The 23768-nt window shown below is 40.9% G+C and overlaps 1 protein-coding gene across 24 annotated transcripts in view; it reads right to left on the bottom strand.

Annotated features, from left to right (window-relative positions):
- Positions 1-23768, bottom strand: part of NRXN1 (neurexin 1) — a 633366-nt gene that overhangs the window by 234679 nt on the left and 374919 nt on the right. For 2 of the 24 annotated variants that reach the window (XM_052668538.1, XM_052668680.1), the window contains exon 1: positions 22084-22987. The exons of 19 other annotated variants lie outside the window; for them this stretch is intronic. In XM_052668538.1, the coding sequence (XP_052524498.1) occupies positions 22084-22324 (241 nt within the window). In that variant the 5' untranslated portion in view covers positions 22325-22987. Of the gene's footprint in view, positions 1-4317; positions 4340-22083; positions 22988-23768 lie in introns of those variants that run through there. 3 more of the 24 variants (XM_052668448.1, XM_052668614.1, XM_052668762.1) reach the window with 2 other exon arrangements.

The following is a 23768-nucleotide window of genomic DNA, read 5'->3' as shown; positions in this document are numbered from 1 at the left end:
GTAACCGAAAAATAATATTTTAACACTGTTCTTTGGACTAAGCAGGTACCCTAGATAATTTTTCTAGATAAATAATTTGATTATCTTTTGTGATTCAGCAGCACGTAAGAACTGCAAAATATTCCATGCACACAGTTGAAATAGTTCCTGCCTTTCAATCTGCACAGAAGTAAACCAAAATGTTATCTGTCAAATTCCTGCCTCACTCTACTTACCTTGAAATGTGAAACTAGGCACCATCGGAACAAAAAGACTATTTCTCTTAGTTTTCTCTGTTACAAACTCAGCTACTTTAAGAAACTCTGACCAGGAATTACACCCATCTGGGGAAACATCCCCATATTTCCATAAGGGATGTAAAAGCACATGACACAGGTTAACCTGTTCTGTCACTGAATACATCCACACAACTAATGAGTGAAAAATAACAGCTGAAAAATCAATACATACTGATAGTATGATCCCTAGCCAATTTGCAGGACATAAATGTGCTTTAATGTTCTTTTTATAAGCTGTCTCTCTGTTCTTATAGAATATATTAAATAGGCTGCCCTTTAAATTGAGTGCCTATGAGAGGCATCTCCTGAAGCATTTACTCACCTACATTAAGACTTCTCCACACCTTAGCAACAGGTTTTATAAATGCATGAAAGTTCTTTATGGATATATTTGTTAACACCATGGCATTTTTTTCACGCCTCTGAAAGGCCTTTAATAATCCATAGGGAGACTTCTTCCACTTTTAACAAGGTACTGTGTTTGCTGTAATTCAAATTGTAAGCAACCCCATCAGATCATCTTAATTCTCCTGTGAAGAATTATACGTTCTTAATTAAATTTACATACCATTTTCATATACCAATCAAGAGGCATGAAATATTACTTTGCTACTCAGTAAATGGATGTGGGCAGATCCTCTGAAACAGGGGATATGCAATTGATCACCAGGAAGAAAAAAAATTGACAACACCGAAAAAAATAACTTGACTAAACATTAATTCTGCAAAAGACAAACTTCTCATGACTAGCTTAAGTTTTTCTTAAATATAATTGTGTGGAGTGTGGGGGGCTGGGTTTGTTTTGGGGAAAGTTGATTCTATTTATTTATCTACATGGAGCTCTGTATTTCTTTAAAGATGATACAAATTAGAGAAAAAAAATGTACATGTTTTGATTCCGTCCAAGATTGATTTGACCCCTGATGCTGCTACTTTGGGAAACCAATTTTCTTAATCATGTAGTCCTCCTTATGCAGTGCCTCATTTCAAGATTCTTCTTTTGCATGCAGAGACGAGGTCAGCTATTCTTTAGCACAACAATGTATCCCATTATTTCCATGCCTAAACCAGGACGATTAAAAGAAAATTCTCCTCACAGAATTCATTATACACCCTGTTCCAACACTGCATTAAACATCAGTTTCTCAATATATTAAATGGTCTACATGGTATATTGGTCCATATTACATATCACGTATTCATTCCCCTGCAGCAGTTTTAGATTCGGTTCCACTGAGTAATGTAATGCAACTGTCAGTTCTTGTCCTGCATCACTTTATTTCACATCATATTACTTCATTCTATGTATGGTTCTTTCTCTATTATGGCAGACTTGCAATATATGAATCACCATAACTTCTATGTTCCCTCAGTATATTCTGAATGATAGGTCTCTCTCTGTGTAAAATTACAGGTGACAGAAATGAGCAAGACAAAATGTTACAGGGTTACTGAGTGCGCCGCCAATATACATTACCACTAATATGTCATGGGAGAATCTAAAATCTTCTTCACAGTATACATTAGTAAACAAGAGGTAAACTGCTGCATGTGAAAAGAATGTTTTAAGAAGAACTGATTTCTGCAAATAAAGTATCTCCAAAAGTATCACTGCCCCGAGCTTCCACATGTCAGCATAGAGAATAATCTACGAATAACTATTTCATGAATAACAAAGACCTCATTAGTTATGAATTATGGAATATGATTTAAGGGAGTGATTCTTTTGATGTCAATACTCTACAGGTTCTTGTATAGAAAATCACCTTCACTCAGTAACACTTCCTCAGACTACAGATTTTTTCTAGAGCAACCTGGCAGTGAAAAGAACAACCATGGGCAAGCACATATTGCAAAGTATCTAAGAACGGAGAAAAGGAAAACTGGAGAGGAACTGGAAAAATAAATGAGACATTTATTCTTCCACCTAATTATGATAATCTATTTTTGCCACAAAGTTTCCCAATTCGTGTAACGAGGTGAGGAACCTTTAGTGAACTTAGTGATTTTAGTTGCAGATGAAAAAGTGAAGAAAGAGAAATGAAAAATTAAGTTTATACTCCTCTCTTAAGCTTCATTTCCCAACTCTTCTAAGAAGAAAAGGGTAGCAGAAACTCCTTGAGAACAAAAGGGGCAGATGTAGGCCCTTCCAGAGTGAGCCATTCTCCCCCTCAAATGCCGTAAGGGGTTTCAGCATAAAATGAAGCTTTCCAACTCTCAAGCTTTGAATTCCACATATTCTGCTCTCAGCAACAGCAGAAATTAATTAATCTTGCTAGATTCTTCCATTTTGGCAAACTTCTTTCGGAGGAAAAAGTATTAGCTCTAGATATTTTTAATTACAAGTTTAAGAAACGATCAAAGACAAAGGGCATTTCTCAGATCTTTCAGTCTTCTTAAAAATAACTGAGTCTTTGATTAATACACATTTAAAGAAAATTATTAATTATATCATGAAGACACAGACAATCACAGGCTAATTCCCGTTTCTACTGACAATTATATGTGACAAAACTTGCTGTAACAAAAAAGCCAAGACTGACCAGCCTAGCAATTAATTAGCTACACCAACTTTGCTAAGATTGCTCATGCACTTAGCTTCCAAGTTCCTTAGGAAAACTGTCTTATCAGGTTTGCAAAGGGGAAACGTGTAGTAAAAATGGAAATCAATACTCAATCAAAGTAGCTCTACAATAAGCTACCAGACATTATTTGTTTGGGACAATATAAAAGAATATGTAGAATGCATATTGATTTAGTTAGTATACCAGCAAGAGCCAACAAGACTGTTGAACAAACTTGTCCTTTTCTTTCTGTGCATTCACTTAATTCACAAGGTTAAAAGAGTTGTTTAAGATAAACATAGAAAAAACAGCACATGCTTATTTCCTCATGCTTTACAAAGTAATGTTTGTGTAATATATAAACTCATTCATTTAAGATACGCTGTATACTTCATACAGTTCCACACAGAACGTGTATCCTTATGTGAACAAAATGGTCTTAACATAGAGGTTTCAACAGAAAATATTCTGCAAAAACCGTCCATTTTTATATAACTCCTCCACAGAACTGATGAAGCTACCTGAATCAAACAGCAAATGCATTTAGTAAACAGTCACCACAAAAGTTTTCTTCATGCCAAGACTGAACACTGCTTCCTCCAGCCTCATCTCAATAGTTAGCCACAAATAACACTAGGTTCAAATTGTGCATAGAGAGTTATAAAAGAGATCCCTTGCACAAAAATCTTCAATTTTATATCTAATGTAATGATACATTTTTCTTTCCTATTGCCATTCTGAAAAGCTCTAAATGGTATTAAACATTCTGACTAAAAACAATCCAAAAAGACATACTGCCAAAAAACAATCCAAAAAGACATATAATATAAAAATATTGCCATATTTTTATAGCACAAAATCATATATTCGATCACAGAATCGATGGTTGGCCTAACGCTAGAAGGTATCACTGCTATCATCTACCATCTCAGCTTTGAAAGAGTAGCTTGGAAGAATGGAAGAGGAAGGAGAGAACAGATAATTAGTTCCAATTAGTATTGATGTAAGGAAGACAAAGGCTGGATGGATGAAACCTACAGTTTCAGCAGAGCAACTCCTCATTGGTTCATATTCAGGACTGAATGAGGGACCTCAGAGAAAAAAAAGGTCACGCTTCCTAACAGAGCTAAAATACATCCTTTCCAGACTGAGCACAGGAGCAATAATGGATCGCATCAATGAAATGAAACAGTTGTTCTGCTTTAAGATCATCTAGTCTAACTGCCTAGCCACTTCAGGGCTAACCCAAGTTTACAACATATTACAGTTTAACTGTTTAATTAACATAATCTTGGTCACTCCTTCATGCCAATCTTTAACCTAGAGTATCAGTAGTAGCACCCATCACACTTCCCAGATGTAGCAAATAGACAGATCGATACAATGGGAAAGATGTTACAACAAAGGTGGGATGATGAAAGGACTGGCACAATAAAAAAGATCTATCAAGGAACAAAGGAAGGAAGGAGGCTCACCTGCATCAGAAGACTCTAGGTTTGTAGGGGAAAGCTTCACCAAGAAGGGATCTCCAGAAGGACAGTCCCATCCTGTCCTCCCCTCCAGTGACAGTCAGTTCTTAGATGAGGTCTAAGACTGGTGCAGCCAGGCTCCACCTCTTCCAGTCACACAGCTGAATTGCCTTCACTTGTGCTCCCAGAGCTGACCAGCTCCTTTCCCCAGGTGCTCAATCAGTGGTTCAGGCCCTGACTCAACAATCCTGTGCTGGAGCAGCAGGGCTCACAGCAATTTTTTCAGCAAACAGCTAAGGGCAAATAATACTGTCTTAACCACGTCTTATTTTTAGATTCCTCTCAGGATTTGCTACATCTGGGTGTAGACCCACCCCTGGGTGATGGTCCTATCACCTACACCAAATGGCATAAGCATAAGCTCAGTAGCAAAAATCATTTATAAAACCTTAATATATGCAGAAAACACCTGTGTTTGTGAAAAAAACACAATGGTTCTCATCAGAATACAGCAATATCTGCTAGCATAAGGAAATCCATCAAAAATTATTATCTAGTTTAGAACAAAGTAGCCTTTTATAGATTGTAAGAATAACTGGAATGCACATAACTTATTCCAATTAGCTGGAAGTCCTGACATAGCAGGTGGCAGCACTGCATCCATTACTATAATGTGGAAAATATATGGTGCATGGCAACAGGCAGTTGTATCTGTCTTGATTATAGAACCTGAAAACAGTGCTTTCTATCTATCCTATCTGCTGGGGACAAATTCCTTTTTCCAACCCTAGCACAGAGAAGGGCCTTAACACAACACATACAGAAAATACATACAGGTTTCTTCTGTTAAAGGAACATCAGGACTAGGAGACTTTTAGGCAGAAAGCAACTATAGAATTGTATTAAACGTCCATGACAACAGGAGCTGATTGTGAACAGAAGTAGGAAAAGGTCAAAAAGAATTTTATGCTATACAGGCAATTCACAGTCTCCTGAGCTTGAGAAGCAAAGATGAAAAGCTCTCTCACGCAAGGCACGTATGCAGGCACGTGTGCTACTCATGCACAGAAATGACCAGATTTCTCTCCCTACTGGAAACAGTGATTATTTGCCATTGTTGCTCTGTACCTGTGGTGTCACACGGATTTACCTCTAGGCAATTCAGACATAGGAGATCTGTATCTAAAATCTGCTCAATGCCTTGCACGTGTCTCTGTAACAATGGGAATATAAGAACGGAGAAGTTACAGCATCATACCCAGAGATGCCTGGAAGATGGGAGATCAGAAATGGCTAACCAAGTTCACATTTTGCTGCATTCTGAAGCCTTCTATTTAGACAAAAATGCTTGTATGACTGCGAATAAAAAATTCCTGCTGTACAGTTGAACAAGACATTAAAATCTTAGAAATAAAAGCAGCCTGATGCTTACACTGACCCTTCAACTTAGTAGTATTTTAAATCAGTAGATGACTGAGTGTTGGAAGTGCCTGACCTCAGAGCAATATGTGTAAACAGCAGTCACAGGATATTATACCTTACTCACGCAAAATATTTTACTCAGGACTGTTAACACCCCTATAGGAGACAGAGAATTCTTAGTTTATCAACAATGATGACTGATAATACAGCTAACTTCCCAGGTGTGTCATGGAGAGTGCACTAGAGATCACTGTTCCCAGTCCCATGCCTAACACCAGTTGGGTTGATGAATACCATGCAAGTACACTTTTTCAGTTACATGGGACTCACAGACAACTAAAATCACACTTTAGGGCTAAGAAGAAAGACTCTAAACAGAGGTAAATATAGTATGATTAGTAAGACACGTGAGACAGCCCCATGGACGAGGAATTTTGTTCTCTCCGTAGTCTCTGCTTTCCTTTCAGGCTCCACACTCAGTATATTAACCACACCTCAAAGAGAACGATTTGGTCCTTATGTGTCTGTGTGTATAATGTGTATTAAGAAAAGCATATTTACATAGGAAAGAAAGTATTAATTTCTTCTCTCAGTAAAGAAGTTGTGATTAAAAAAAAAAAAAAAAAGCAAGAAAACAATCTATAAATCTTTTTCATTTAAAGTAATTTTCCCTGCTAGGAACTGGGTAAATGGCCAAAAACTGCAAGTATAATCATTTTGTTTCACATGCATGAACTAGTATATGGGACAGCTAAATGCCAACTACTATCACCGTCATGCCTATGAAGTTCAAAAACAGCATTTTATTATTCTTGTAACCCATTTGCGGGTGGGAATTTTAATTCTGAAAGCAAAAGTGGCCTGTCAAAAATATTCTGTTACAAGAAATCTTAAAAGAAAAAAGACAGGAAATGTTCTTGCCTATTGCTCATTTAAAACAAACAAACAAACAAAAAAAAAAGACGATGTTGCAGAAGATAAGAAAAATTATGCATGAGAAGAGATCCATACAAACTTTTAGCAAGGCTTCTACCCCGTTGTTTTCATTTATATTTAAGATACAAAGACATTTTAATTAAATTAGCATTTATATAGAGAGTTCTCAACTTAATTGAACATTTAAGAAATACCCAGCATATAAATAATCTCTCTTAAATTACTAAAATAACTGGATAAGATTTCAGGGCGTGTACCTTTCATTTCATGGATAATTCATTGGACTATCTTGGCAACCATATGCATCTTTTATTCACTAAGGATTCACAAGAACATAAAAAAGCAGCAGTTTAGCTGCAGTGAAGGCTCTTTGCTTTCTTAAAAAGCAACTTCCATGCCATGTGTGACACATTAGCTTCCCACTGTAACTCCCAGCTGGGGATCCCAATCAAGCTGAAAGCAGAACATTAGCTCACTGACACACCAGTCACTGTTCTCATAGCTTCAGATTGTCATGGCTTGGCCTGGGATAGTTTTCTTTACATAGGCTTTTATGATGTTGTGTTTTGGACTTTTGATGAAACTAGCAATGGCACACCTATGCTTTAGTTACAGAATCACAGAATGGTCTGGATTGGAAGGGACCTCAAGGGTCATGAAGCTCCAACCCCCTGACACAGGCAGGGTCACCAACCTCCCCATTTAATACTAGACCAGGTTGCCCAGGGCCCCATCCAACCTGGCATTGAACACATTCAGGGACGGAGCATCCACAGCCTCTCTGGGCAGCCTATTCCAGACCTCACCGCTCTCATAGTAAAGAACTTCCCTCTGACATCCAACCTAAATCTCCCCTCCTTCAACCAAAAGCCATTTCCCCTTGTCCTGTTATCTCCCTTTCAAAGAGTTGATTCCCCTCCTGTTTGTAGGCTCCCTTTAGGTATTGAAATTCTGCAATGAGGTCACCCTGCAGCCTTCTTTTCTCCAGGCTGAACAAGCCCAGCTCCCTCAGCCTGTCTTCGTAGGAGAGGTGCTCCAGTCCCTTGATCATCTTTGTGTCTCAGCTCTGGACCCTTTCCAACAGCTCTCTGTCTTTGTTGTACTGGGGGCTCCAGACCTGAACACAGTGCTCCAGATGGGGCCTCACAAGAACAGAGTAGAGAGGGACAATTACCTCCCTGTTCCTGCTGGCCACCCCTCTTTTAATGAAGCCCAGGATACCATTTACTTTCTGAGATACAAGAGCACAATGCTTACTCATGTTAAGTTTTTCATCCAGTTACATAGAGCCAAGCATATTTCAACTTCTCCTACTGCCCTGCCAGCAAGGGGCTGGGAGCACTAGGAGCTGGGAGCAACAGGACAGCTGACCCAGACTGGCCACAGAGATGTCCCATACCATGAGGTGCTGAACAGTAACACTGGGAGGGAAATTAGAAGGGAGAGACGTCTGGAGCTCTGGAGAGTCTGGAGCATTTGTCTTTCCAAGATAGCATTACACATGATGAGCCCTAATTTCCTATAAGCAGCAGAATGCCTGCCTACTGATGGGAAGCAGTCAATGAATTCCTTGTTTTGCTTTGCTGCACGTGCAGTTTTTGCTTTACCCAGCAAAATGTCTTCATCTCAACCCACATGTTCATGCAATTTTACCTTCCTGTCCACCTGGGGAGGGTGAGCAAGTGGCTGCACGGCACTGAGCTCTGGCTGGCTTAAATCACAGCTGTGATTTGTGACAATGTTTGAGTTTGTGACAATGAAGATTGCATTTTATCCAATGGTTCAATCACACCTGTGATTAAATAACTCAGACATTTGTAGCATCCTGACCCTTCAACAAATTTGTCAGCACAAATGCTGTAAAAAGCAATTTAGGCATTATGTTGAATGGCAATCGCCCTGGAAAGGATGTCCATAAAAAAAACTGCAAAATGCAGCTTCCAATCATCTATATTAGAAGAGAATCTGACCTAGATGTTCCTGGCTCCTAGTGCCAGACCACAATAGACAGCATCCTTCTGTACCTACTGATATAGATATACTTCATAGCTAAGCCACAGCTGAGACCATCATGAGTTGGATGAGGATTTGTCTTTCCAAGCCACTCCTTCATCCAGTTCATCCAGCCACTGCTTCACACACAATGTGTGGAAACATCACACAGTGTTGAGGTTAATCCATGCATCATTTTCTTATTTTCAGAGTATCTAGGTAATCATGACAGAAATAAATTTCTTGTGCATATTACTTCCCCAGGAGGTGGCCAGAGGCTTTTCTTTTTTACATGATTAAGGGAATTCAGATTACATGCATTTGCCCATAGCTCAGAATCTCATTTTCTTCTTTCCTTAAAGTGAGTTACCATTTGATTGTTTTATGCTCATGTAACACACTGGACCTAGATTTTTAGACGTTGATGATCCATATTCGATGTACAGCACCTACATTTATATGCTGCATTCACCTGCATAGCTTTACTTATGCGATGAACATTACATATCCAAGAAATCATTTTAAATTCATCAATGGATAATCCATTGGACTATGTGAGAGATTCTGTATTGATTATGATAACAGTTGGTGTACATCCAAATTAAAACTAAATCAAGTTCACTGGTCAAAACACAACACTTTGAATTGGCAATGCCAAGTGCTAGCAATGACAGTACATGACAACAAAGTCTGAAATGAAAAGCAAAGCAGAGAACTGGAGAGTCCATCCCTTCCAAATCTCCTAGAAACTTGCTTCCTATTTCTGAGGATACAACTAGTAAGGCATGAATTTACTGAGAAAATGTGACCTGTTTTACCCTAACCAGAATTTAATACATATGATAACATGGTGAAAATTGCAAGACTGCAAAGTAAATGCTCTGCATGGTCTTTGGCTGTCTGCAAAATAAAACACAGAGACAATGCAACACTGATTGAGAATTAAGACAGAATGGCTCAACATGGCAATACATCCCCACTTCTTTAAAAGAGTTATCTATAAACATTAGACATACGCCAGTAAATTTTAAGTACTGTATCTTCTTTGCATGTATTTAACTCCTTGACAATTATGCAGTATAGCCCAGAACATTTGGATTGATGTCTCTGCTGAAATCAAAGGCAAGAAACATTTCATATATCGCTAAGTGACTGCCAAGAATATTTAATGGGTTCTGATGAACAAATAGCAAAGGTATTTCTAAGATAATGGAAGAAGCTGCCCTCCAGCTGTGTTTATTAGTAAATATATCACTATAAAATCCTAATCCATTCTATAAGAAAATAAGCAAAAGAGGTATAATAATAGCAAGAAGAATAGCTTTGTTATATGAAGATCTAAGAATACCTTTATTTCAAAATTGGATTAGATGCATGACAGATTATGCCATACAGCAAAAAATGTCTGTGCCATTAATCAAGAAATCTAAAATTTGATGAAATGTGTGTGTGCAGAAGGGTCATTTCATAAGCACATTTAAGTGAATATGATGTAATAAATTGAGCCTATGGACATGTGCTGAATAAATATTTATGATAGCAGTAAATGTGCCAGCAGTATTTATTATTTCAGAATTTTCTCCATGACAGGGTAATGATTTTTTTCCTTCCAATTACAATTCAACATTACATCTTTATTTTTAGTTTTTTCTACTGCACATATGCTCTGAACATATACTGTATGGAAAAAAATACATTTTTAAAATGCCATAACGAAATCCAACACTTCAAGCCACTCTGCAAACCTGGAGTCCAAAGGAATGCGCCTCCACACCAGAGAATATAAATTGACCTACTGCCTCAAGAAAGCTACTAAAATACCTCAGCAGGAGAAAGTCTCCATCAGCTAAGAGTAAAGACTCCCTCATTTCTTGTCTGTTCTTGCTATCATTGAAAAAAATTACAAAGATGCTAAAGAAACAAATGTGATTCAAATTTTATGCCTAATAATTCTTGCTCTGAGGGATTAAGTGGACTTCACTGACACACAGGTTTTGTAGGGGATGCATTCCACACACATGCCTGCTTTTATGCGTGCTGTTAGAAGGTGCTCATTGTCTGCTGAACTCACAGGAAAATCCAGATTTTCGGACACAGTCCTCAATCCCACCCTCTCATATATTTTCCCTGAAGCATCTCCTCTCTCTACAGAGATCCTTCCTGCCAATGCAATGTGAAAGAGGATTTCGATACAGGAGAAACAGCTTATTAATTTTACACAGCTCTTGAGCTATTTTGAAATCTACCCTGGAGAGTACTGTCAGCAGTAGAGAACAATTATTTCCTCAGCTTTCTTGTCTTTTTCTATGCAATCCATCTGCTTAGTTAGCACAATGGGCACACAACCTCTGACTGACATTTCGAAACAGCATAATCCAAACAAATAATGTTACAGATCATAGCATATGGTAAGAAAAGAAATAAAGTGCAAACAATATGAAGCATCATTAAAACAACAAAAGAAGCACCAGAGAATTATGAAAGTTACTGCTGACCTTCCCTCTGTGTTTCTTGGCTCTTCACATCTATTGGCATTACATTACATAAATCCCACAGATTCAAAACACACTGGGAAGCATTGTCCCAGTCATTCTCACAAATCATGGCTCATGAAAACACTCTGATGAACTGCTAATTATTCTAATAGTCCTAAAGTAATACAGGAAAGTAACTAATCCTTTCAAACATGGCTAGACATGCTTTCACCAAAGGCTATGCTCACTCCACTCACATTTGTTTAAGGAGCAGAAAGAAAATCTCTAGCCTACTGACTCCAGCATTCAAACATCCAGAGCAATTATATGTAGAAGATAGATTTAAATTGCAAGCAGTATCTGTAAAACAAAATGACATGATGTGAATTCACCAGTTCAAATCTACAATGCATTATGACTGCCCTTCTCACTTAATAGACATCACATACCGTAAGCAATTGGAATTTCAAGACGAGTAGTGAACAATATTTAAGGGAACTGCCCCCCATATGGCCCCAAAAATGTAAGCAGTGACGGAGAATTTGGAAGGGTTTGATTGACATGAAAAGACAGGCAAGTCTCATCTGGGAAGGCATGGGAGCTCTAAGCTTAGTGCACCAGAATATGCAAAGATTGGTACTTTATGTCTTTCCTGTATTTATAGTAATTGCAGCAGCTCCACAAAAATCAAACCAAATAACTGAGAAAGCATTCCTTATAACAAACAGTTAAATAAATAAAACAGATAATCACTGGAAAAATATTTCTGTTTTTTTTGTTGTTTTCATTTGTTTGTTTGTTTTTTGGTTTTAGTTTTGTTTTTTTTTTTTAGATTTATGTTCTGCCTGCTTGATCCATTTTCCTGTTCTTTCCCTTGCCTAGTTCCTTACATCTCACTTCCCCCCTCTGCCTCTGAATCAGTTCCATTAGTCCTACAGACTGACCACTGAAGGAAGAAAGAATAGCACGAAGGAAAGAAAAACAGCATTTGTTCAGTAATCAGTACATTGTTTTAATGGCCCCATGGTTTAGCATTAGCACAATATAACAGAAAGAAACAGTATGGAACTCAACGAGCCTTCGTTCAATTCCTCTCCCAAGTTCAAGCTGCTGTGTGACTAGTGATTAGAGCCTTGTCACATTTGGGTAGATAAATCTAGGCGCTCCAGAAAAAAAGCTGGATGGCTATTCATTAACAAGCACAAGCAAGGGCTGAACAGAAAAGCCCTTAACCTCTGCCGACTTGGTTCTTGTTTGACACATAGCTGTGGGAAAAGCATCAGCCAATGAATTGCTTATGAAGGGATGAGTGAGTCATGGCATACGCTGAGCCAGCATGGAGCCTGCTTTAAGCTATGCCAACTGACAACACAGTGTTACACACGCTGGCCATGCCCCAGATAAGTCTCTTATATCATGGGCAGGCGCGCAAGAGACACACGGGGAGTTTTCAGACGGCCAATCTGACCATTACTTGATATCTTTGAATCATTCAAGAGGGAACACAAATGTAGCTCATTTAGCGCGCCTTAGCTTCTCTCTGCAAAACAGGAATTACCATTGCAGACAAGCTGTTGTTAAGCTCCGCTGCAGCATCCCATACTCTGCAGGACATGGGCTCACGTAGCCACTGTTCTGATGCTTCAGGGTTATTTCAGGAACACTCAACTGCTTAGAACACTCAACTCCTGCTTAGACATTAAATTTAAATTAAGTATGATTGAGAAATAATGATTCCCCATTCCCCCCATTTTCCTCTTTTCTTAATGATATTTTGGCAATTAATTGACACCTACAGAAGACAAAACTAACATCATATACTATTTGCATATGTAAACGTACTCCTACATCACATACAATTCTTTTTCAGTTTTTTTTCCCAATTCAAACTATTTGGAAAATGGAAAACAAAGCAAGGTGAGTGATCATCAAATAACCAGCAGAGAAGAACTTTGAAGAAACAGAATATTCACAAATTCCTGACATGAATTTACTCACACTATACCAGCTTGGGATGAGCCCTTCCCACTCCTGCAGCAGTGACCTTGTGATGAAATGGTGACATCTGTCCCTAGCCCAAGGGCCAGTCAAACCAGTGAAACACTGACTACACAGAAACCTTCTTCAAGGCTAAGGCATAAGCCCCCCATACAGTGAATTTTATATTACAAGTACAATGAGCACAAGGATCTGAATGGTCTCGAGTTGAGTCACTTGCAATTTTTATCAGCGCTAGTAACTGCCCCCATACCTCAAATGCCCACATCTACAGATATCTGACAGGTGTATCATGTTTTTTTAACACATTTAATTACTTGCCTTTGCTGACCTCAGGTTCTTTATTTTTTTTTAGGCTGGATACTTATGTCTAATCCGCATTTTCATTTAGCTAACCACACAACTTTGAAATCATAACCAACTGCAAACTGAAATTTAAGTGTCCAAGCTAGATATTTAAGTCTGCAATTGCTCTCAAAGGACCAGCAACTCCTCTTATCTGCATGCTTAACTACAGTGCTTAACAATGTATTGTGCATCAACCCATTCAAGCATTTCAAAAAAAGTGTTTGTTACTGCTGCAAAATATTACTATTCTTTCTCTATGAACTTCTCCCTCTAAATGCAATACAGTACATTTTACTATATTCCTGTCAGACGTCAGCCAAAGCTGTCACATGCTGAGTGATGAAGGCAGAGTTTACAAGCTAATGTAAGAAGATTTCTACTAAAGTTAAAAATTACCATTACAAAAAAAAAAAGTTCTGAATTCAATATTAGATGAAAGCCTGGTTTTCTCTCAGAAGAAGGCAACACAGACGTAATGAGTGTTTGACCTACATACCCTCATACACAGCACCTTATAACCAACAATCTGTAACAACAGCATGTTGTGTGTGTTTCTAAACCACGTTACTAGAAAAAAGTCGTCTAGTTGAAAGGACATGCAGTGGGAATTCACACACCTGAAACTTTATAAAGCTAAATTTCCAAGCAATAAAGCAATGGTAGATTTCTCTTTCACTCTCTTTGCCTACATAATGTTTTCTTTAACCTTGCTTGATTTAACATTTTATTTTCAAAGATGAAGATTCGCAGCATTCCTAATTTTACAGAATTCTCAGCAGTGGTATTTAAAAGCTGCTCCAGATGCCGAGGTTGGGGTATATGCCTCAGGTGGACATAAAACCCATGGCAAAGCAAAATGCAAGCACAAACTACTCTGAGAAGAGGATGGGAGGAAGAACGAGCCCTAGATAAAAGCTGCAGTGCTCTGACCAACTGGGGCACCAAGATTTTAGGATGCATCCATTTAGACACAGCCAAAGGAGCTAATCTCACATCTGTTATTTTGTCACAATTCCTAAACCCTTCTCTGTGGGCACTGAATATCCAAACCCAAAATAACAGTATGATTTAATTCATGCTCATATGTTTTCCGTAAATGTGGCAATTCATTACATCCACTGAAAGCTCACTCATAACTCTTGTCATGTGAAATAAAGTGAATACATCCTCTAGCAGCATTAAACCAATTTTAAAAATGCATGTGTTTGCATAATTATATTCAGTATTTCATCCAGGGCTTAAAATACCATTTTTTGGTGGTGGATGACCACATCAGAAGCACAGTGTGTATAACAGACACCAGATTTGACAGAGGCACAAGAGATCAGGTCATACAGTGGAAATTATGTGCTAGACCTCACTGAGAACCAGTCAGGACAAGGCCCACAGTCAGAAACAGTATCTTATTTGGTCCTCAATTCTTTCTTCTCATTTCCATTGGTCACTGTTGAGAAGCCAAGTCCATGACCATTTCTCCTCACTTTGTTTTCACTTGCCTCTCAGGGCTCTCTAGAGCTGAATGACGAAGTCAGCCAGCTCCAGAGACTGAGCAAGGCAAACATGGTTTAAGACTACACCTGACATCTCTTCAGGGTAGATATGATTTCTTTGATTTTTTTTTTTTTTTTTTTCAGTTTCTCCAAGTCTAGTCATTCTCTGCTCTTCATTTTAGAACTGTAGATGAGCAGAAGCAATGAGGTAAACAATGCCCACAGTTGCAGACACGCAGGTGTAAAAGAAAACAACTGGAATGTAATTAACTTGCTTTAGATATACATTGGCCTTTTTTCTTTTTTTGTCTTGGTTTTTCTTAGAAGAAGTTGTGTGGCTAAAGAAAGAGCTAACACTTATGTCATTTCTGAGTAGGTGTCCAAGCGCATCTCCCACTAAGATCCCAAAACAGAATGATCTTGGCAAATCTTTAATTGCTAAGTCCTCAGTGTTTCCATGTTTGAGCAGCAAGCCCTCCAGGAAAACACACATTTATGTATTTAAATGAAAAATACATCATTGTGCCATTTAAAGATGAAATATGTGAAATAAATAGAGTATGCACATTCCACACCTCAGTAGGGAGAACCTGTCTCAACTTCAACACTTGTCTTGCCTGCTGAGATTCCAGATCACAGATGCCACACATGCACTGTATCAGTACATTTTTCCTTACTCTGTCTAGAGTGCACAAGCCAATCACACCAGTCATCCAGGCTATTTGGCCAATTTAGTGCTTATGAAAATACAGAACTGCAGTTTTCTGCGGTGATTCACTGATGATAGGTCCATAGCAGAGACAGTGACTGCTCCTATGCATGGCATTTTCCTACCAGCTTATCCCAGCTTCACAGCTGCATTACTTCTCTTTCTCAGTTTATTTTAACAGGCTTATTTTTCCCTGTAAACTAAGGAGAGAGAAAATAACTGATTATGATGTTCTGACCAATTACATTTATGCTTAATTAATATTGCCACTAGTGTTTTTCAACAATTCCAATTGTTAGAGACATTTTTGTTTTTCATCTTAACACTACAGATCATTTTCTCCTTAAAAGAAAATGTGATATATGTGCGTGTAGTGCACATGCTTGAACACAAACGTATATATAAAACTATGAGAAAGAGGAAGGCAGATCACTTTCTGCCATCCATATTGCTATTAGGAAAGAAAAAGAAATGTCTGAGTGATAAATAGATGGCCTCTCTTTATGTCAGTTGCTTCTAACTTTACAGAGCTGTGCCGTTATTTATAATACACTTCTTTCATCAAATCAGATTGTTTCATTCCACTTATAATCACAGCTACATTCACAAGTCAACTTATTATCACAGCAAGATCTATCAGCTCTGCCTACACTGTATTTACAAACTTGAATGGAAGTTGTTAGCTTAGAAAAACATTGCTACAGATCCTGTGGCAGACCTGAGGACATTAAACTTAATAACAAGGAGATAAATTAACTGATATTGGAAAAAGAGAGGAAGGAGGTCAGAAATGTCATGTTGGTTGTCTGAAGAGGTTACAGGCTATTGCAAGCTTTGACCTAGGAAAAGACAGCAAAATGGGCTCCAATAAACTGACCTATGGGTTCTGTTGAAAATAAAATGATCAAGCATCCTATGGTTAGACACTGTAATGATCCTCTGTGTGAGAAAACTGACAAGATATTATGAATTCAGAATTGCTTGTCCTTAGTCATGCTGGGCACTGAGTTCAGACAGTTAGAGTTCAGTCTAGAGAGTTGTCCTCAGATTGAAATGAAGAGACAGAAATCTCCCTTCAAGCCAAGAAAACTTCTAGCTATCAGTGAAAATCCATCTTTGAAAATTAGAAACAGTGGGAAGTACACTCTGTTGAATGCTAAATTAATTTCTTCTGATAACTTATTTCAAACAGTATTTGATTAAAAGACAATGAAACATGCTTAAATCTGGAAAAACATGGTTACCACAGGCTGTGGCAAAAGTGGCATTACTGATAAGTGACAACAGTGTTGTTATTTGTTTAGCTCTTGTAAAGGCACCCCAGTCAATCAATAGCTCTGCATGTACGAAGGCAGCAGGGCTTGTATAAAGATGCTTATCAGAAATCCATGAGCAGCATTCCACTTTTGATTATAGTGCTCCAGACTGTCTGCAATACTGCTCAAGACTGTATGCCTCTTTGACAAGCCATACTGACAGAAATAATAATATAGAAACCACACTTCCTATTTTGCATATCTAACTGCACTGCCAATTAACCACTATGCTGACTGAAATTGCTTTGTTATTCATTTTATTCCAACTGATGTTAATACTTCGGCAGCTGATGAGAATAATAACTGATAGGGGTATATTGGAAATTTTGAAAGGAGATATAAAATTTATGTAATTTAAAGATGTGGAGAAAGCTGCTATGCTTCACAGTCTTAAAATATGGAAATGCCTCAGTTATGTATAAGAAGTATTCAGAGTAGGAGAACCAGGAGGTATTTGGAAACTTGTGAATGAAAAGAAGATATAAAATAAGAAGCTTGTGATATAGAAACACATTTTGAAGAAGAAAAAAAACCCCAAAACATTAAGAGAAAGATCTCTTTTTAAAAAGCAATTAAAACACAATGATGAGAATTTTTCACTTCTACCTCTAATACTACATTGTGCAACAATGCTTGAACATCTGGAAACATTTACATTTGATGTCTTAATCAAAACATAACCCTTTTCTGCAACATGATACGCATATTCTAACTGGGAAATGACATTTCATTTACACTCATCCTTAAAATATTTGTTTTATTATAATTACAGGCAGACATAACAATTCCAGTCTATGAAAAAAAAATAAAAAGGCTATAAAAACATATTTTCCTGTTAGTAAGTCTTTCCTTACCATTTTCTTACACAGATAAAATGCTACCTATACTTCCTAGGCAGATTTTTCAAAGTTGCTTTGATTGTGTTCTTCATTAGAGTAGCACAAATGACTTCACTGCAGAGTTGCAATTCTGACTCTGCTATTCTTACTGAAAGCTCCTGGGGAGTTCAATGAGCATCTTCACTGAACAAGGGCTGCCTGATCCAGCTCACAATCTGACATGTCAGTAAGGCTGGGCTGGTGACTCTGTTACAGAAGTGTCTCTAAGTGGACACAGTTTGGATGTATGTAGTGCACACCAACTTCAGCAGCAGTGACAAAGCAGAGAGTGGAAGAAAGCGGCTTAGCTGAGAAGTGGGAGGTCTGTGTGCTTATTCTTGCTTTCTCATCAGGTTCTGGGTAGAAAACACTTAGTGAGGATATGTGCAATGGTAACAAACAATTCCTGTGCTCAGCATCAGCTGTCACCTCCGAAACCCCACAGCTAACTCTTTTTCCCTAAGCCCGCATTTTCCACAAACCCTTCCTCCTGCTCAGGAACTTTGCTGTTGAAACACTTCTTCACTTCCTCTGCTCAGCTGCTTAAAATCTTTCCACCACAAAGGTCCCAAATGCATCCCAGCACCAAACTCCTATTTTATTAACAACTGCCCCCAGTACGTTATCCTTTCCACTTTGGACTCCCCCCACTCCTCCTAAGCCAGTGGCCTACATCTTGGCCATAGATCTCACCATGTCAGACCTGCTGTGGCCCCATGTTAACCCAGGCCCTTTGATGCACCGCCCCTATGCATATAACTCATCTGTAGCTGTTCTGCTGTGAGCACACAGATCCTATTCCCTCCTCATTTTTGCCTTTTCTTTCCAAGCACAAGCACAAACCGACATGCACATTTCATTAGTCACCTCCTGGCTCCTGCTCTGGGAATAATATATATATATTTTCATATATATATGAAAATAAATAGAATCAACTTACATTCATCAGAAAACCACCTGCACAACAACCTGAGACACAGAGAGAGAAACAGCCAGAATAAATGGCCATTCATACTTGTCATTTGGTGACTGAACAAGGAGTTGGGGGACAACAAAAGGCCCAACTGACTAGAGACCAAAGAGGCATTTGTAGGAAGGAAGGTGAATGAGGATGACGCCAGCCACCTGTACAGCTAAATACTTAAACGTTTTTCCTCATTCAACGTGCAATTTTCACTCCACATAAGCTACAACAAAAGCAATAACCTTCCTCTTAAACAAAGCAAGGAGACAGGAACATAGGTCACCAAATGCCCTGCGTGATGCAGGTAAGAACTGAGCAGCCCAGGATTTACATTTGTGCATGTTATTCTTTTTCTTATTTCTCTGCATTTCTCTGCATATTGCCACAACACAGAGAGAGTCATTTTCCTATTTATTCCTATGCTTAAACTCTTGATTCCTTCAACCATCTGTCACCTTTCCAAGTTTAATGAGAGTCAGAAGGCTAAGCAAAAAAAAGCCTACTTGAAAGATGTTTAATTTTTACTTTCAAATATTAAAAAAACTTATGTGGTGAACTACTTTTTATGTAACAGGATGAGCTAATTGCTTGGTTAGTATCCTGTTTGTCTCTCTGAGGCACAACACTGACAGCTAAAACCAGGTGAGTTCATGCTACTAAGCAAATCCCCAGCAAATTTACCTGAAGAGAGTGTTAGCAGCAAGATTGTGGTTTGGTTTGTCAAAAGAAGTGGCAAAAATCCAGCCACACCAGGCTTCTGGCTTTGCTTATACTATTAGCTAGAAGAGGGTTGGCTGAAGGAAAGTGGAAAGAATAGAAAAGCAAAGCAAAGCTGAGCAGATGGGGGTGGTAGTGCTAGCTGGTGCCAGGGGTAGAGGAGGAAGGTGTGGATGTCTGAGCACTGTGGTGACATTTATTGAATGGCTGGGAAAAGTGATCGTTTCTCCTTCTTTCAACACCTCCGACTGGTAACATTAGAGTGTGATGTTTTCAGGGGATTGACTAATTGACCTACCCTAGAAGACCTTTGCAACCTGTAATAGGTACCATGTTGCAGAAAACTGGCAAAGCAACAAAAAGGCAGGCAGGAGGTCACGGCAAAGACTGCAACCTTTATGTGCATTCGTGTTAGACTGGAATGGAAAAACTTCAAACTGAATGAAGCTAATGCTGAATGGAGCTCATGCTGAAGCCAGGGGTGCTGAAGGATACAAGTCAGGATACAAGCTCATGCTAAAACTGCATGGGCTGAGACTCTGCAGAAGTGCCCTCTGATGTCAGGGTGAGGAATAAGCAGCCCTTCACTCAGTGCTCTCCGACTGATGCTCAGAAACGTGGCGATGGACTCCACAGGAGCTGCATCCAACCCTGCTCAGCCATAAAGACAAATGTTCCTGCCAAGCTCATAGAAGAAAACGGGAACACCTCTCTTTAGAATTAATAATGGAAGGAATTAGATGTTTTAAAATGCCACCCAATTGTAGAGCTTCTGATAAGCACGGAAAATCAAGGACACTTAGAGTTATCAGGTAAAGGCTCCGAAATACCTTCTTATGACATGTAACATCTTTCATTTTGTAAAATCAGCTACTTAACTTTTGGAGAGGCTCCTGGGCTTCCTTATGAAGTCCCTACATGTCAGCTCCACCACTTCATCTTTCATTTCCCTTAACAAGACTCATTTCCTCCAAGAGTTGCCTTTCTGCACCATTATCCTTTGACTAGGTCAAGGTAACGTTTTTAAAAATTGGCAGAAGGTAGGATTTTAAAATACATTCCACAGAATTATGGCTGGTATTTATATGATTACATTTCTTTTCCCCTCATTGTTTTAGCCTCCCCTCAAATTACCAGCAAGCCACAAAATGATATCCCTAGATGTACAGAACTCCAAAAAACAGTAAGTATATATGTGTTTGTGCACACATACATCTCTAATTTTCCTCTTTAAGAACATCCAGTACAAAGCATGCAGCATTCTCAGTCTTGTGCTGCCTGAACACACTACAGCGGAGAGTGGTGGCCTGAATTTCTGTCCCTCTCTCTTTTGGATTAGCCCAGCCACCTAACTTCTTTTTTAATTAACAAGATGCTCCCGAAGAGTCATTTCTGGACATTCTGCCTCTTTGGCAGTTTACCACTGAGGGGTCTTTGGCACACAAAAGAAATATTCAGGTGAACAATGCAATCACATCCTCCAACGTTGGCACTGTTAATCACTGGGAAAAAAAAAACAAAAACAAAACAAAACAAAAAAACCCACCAACCCAACCCATTGAATCCTAACTACTTCGTGCCCACAACTGGGTCACCTCGCCCAGAGATGCAAAGGTTAAGCAGGAGATCCGGTTTTCACTTTGCAAATCTTGTAAATGACATCGCATGATCGTGCAAATGAAGCAAGGCGAGATGAGAAAATGAAGAGGAATGAAGCTGTATAAGCTAATCAGAAGCCAACATGGGTTTTTCTTTATCTTTTTTTCCCCTCCCTCAGAGACAAAGGGAGGCTTTGGTTTTAAATCCCTAGAACACAGTCTGGTGCTTAGCTTTCTTTTAAAGCAACGCTGAGCATACTCATGTCTATTTCACATACATTTATGTATAGGTTCGTGTAAGTAGATATGCAAAAAGAAAAACTGTAACAGCGCTGTTTAAAGGACACCGAAGCAGCTTCCCATCACTTCAGAAACTAAGTGTCATAGGACTGTAATTCTTGAGCATTTACCCCATAAAGGAATTATTTTTTTTTTTTAAATCTCTGTCCCTCTCCGGACCACGACAGTGGGCAACGGACAGCTTATTTCCCGAGCCCCTGCATAATTAGCTGACCTCTACCTTAGTTCATCGACTTTCCACCAAGGTAACGAATGGGAAGGACTCGATCCTCGCAGCGCTTTCAGCGGCGCACGGACTCCCTCCCCGCCCCTCGCTCCCCGCCGGGTCCCTGAGCGCCCGGCCCGGCCCTGCCCTGCCCCTCTCCTCAGGACACAGCCCCGCCCGCCCCGCTCGTCTGGCACCCCCGGCTGTGGCGGGGGGTACCGGGGGGCGAGGGCCGGGGCTCTCCTGGCTAGGGGCAGCGGCTGCGGCTGCCCCGCGGCGGAGAGGGTCCGGGGGAGCAGCGTGGGGACACCGCGGTCCCCGGGGGAAGTCCCAGCGCCGGCTCCTCGACGGGGGAGCAGCGGGACGGGCACGGCCCCGGCGCCCACCCCGCCCCACAAGAAACCGAGCGGCGTGTCCGAACCCACCGTGTCCGCCTCGCAAGGAAGCCGGTGACCTGTAGATAGCGATAGGCACTGAATGATGTTTGCTGCTGCCGTGGAAATGGTGAATGTGGTGAGCGCCCAGGCTGGAGGCTCCCCACGCCACCCCAAGGAGGCCGCTGAGCGTGAGCGGGACTATCCAGAGCAGCGCCAGGCGGCCCCCAGCGCTGCCGCCGCTGCCGCCGGCGGGGCCCGGCTCGGGGCTGCCCCTAAGCAACCCCCCCATCCTCGGTGCGCGGCGGCCTCGGGGGGAGCGGCAGCCGCGGCGAAGGAGGCAAACTTTGGGCGGGAGCGCTCGCACACACGCAGCCGGGGCCGTCGGCTCACGGCACCAGGCGAGCCATCTCTTCCCTGTGGGAAAGCTGCCGGGGATCCTTTTCTCCTGGTCTTCTTCTACCCAAAACAATCCGAGACATAGTCAGAGGCGGAGAATCCAGGCAGGTGAGAGCCTTGGCAAAGAGGTGGAAGAGAGGACTAGCCCCGCGCTCAGGCAATCGCTAGTTTCAGCTTTCCTGGGGCCGCCGCTCATTAACAACACTCCACAGTTGCAAAGGTTTACGAGAGCGCCAAGCGTTCCCCCATCCTCAGAAATCCGCGGGGTAACCAACGGTGCCACATTTCTGCTCAGGAAGAAAAAAGGGGATGCCACTCCATCAGCCGGCGCTGGGAAAGCGGAGAAAAATCAAACTGCTGCTCTTCCTTCCATTCATCTCCGAACTGCTGAGCCCCTCGGAGCGGCGTGCACACGCACACCCGCTCTCACACACACGCACACACACACGCACACTCGCACCCAGACAATGAGCGGGCTGCTCCGGCAAGCTCGGCTCTCTGACTACTGACAGTAATACCCGAGGACGTTTTCAGGGAGAATAGTGCACCCTTATGAAAGAAGCTGGGAAAAAAAAAAAAAAAAAAAAAAAAAAAAAAAAAGAAATAACCACGCTCGCGAAGAGCAGGGCTATGCAAATCTGCAGTCTCCAAACAGCAAATCACTGAAGCCTGGATGCAATGCAGAGGACGAGCCTATGTTAAGGAGGGAGGCTGAGTTCAGCTCCCACACAATCGCGCTCCGCTCCGGAGCTGCCAGAAGGCGGCTCGGGCGGTGCGGGCACAACACGGGTGGACGGCCGCCCCGCGGAACGAGGAGAGCTCCCCTGTGGCAACGTCTCAAAAGCCCGCTTTCTTCTCAGAAAGAACGATTTCGGGTCTTTAAATTGACCTAAACTTCACCCATCAGACGGTACCTCTGTCTTTTCGAGCAGCGGCTTTGATTCTCCGCTAATGACACACATGGCGCCTAACAAAGAGTTTCGGCTCGGGGGGGGGGGGGGGGGGGGGAGGGAAGGAAAGGAGGGGAGGTTGTAGTGTTTTGGTTTATTTCATTTCCCTGCCTTACTGCCGCCCGCCGCCACCAACCGGGTTAGGAAACGTCCCCATTGTCGATCCCCCCCCATCCTACCCCACCCCCGGCTGCGGGTCTCGCCGCCGCCTCGCCCCCACCGCAGCGGGAGGGGCCGCCTCAGCCCCCGCCGCCGTGCGGGGCGATACCGCGCGGAGCAGCGCAGCCCCTGCAGTACCGCACCTGGGCACAACAGGGTGTGAGAGCCACACGCTGTCGCTCCCAGCCTCCCGTAATCCCGTGCCATGCCTTTGGCGGCATGAGATCA

This window comes from Tympanuchus pallidicinctus, unplaced genomic scaffold (assembly GCF_026119805.1).
Source record: "Tympanuchus pallidicinctus isolate F22 unplaced genomic scaffold, pur_lepc_1.0 scaffold1, whole genome shotgun sequence".
In the NCBI taxonomy this organism is placed as follows: Eukaryota; Metazoa; Chordata; class Aves; order Galliformes; family Phasianidae; genus Tympanuchus; species Tympanuchus pallidicinctus.
This window is presented reverse-complemented; position numbering and strand designations above follow the sequence as displayed.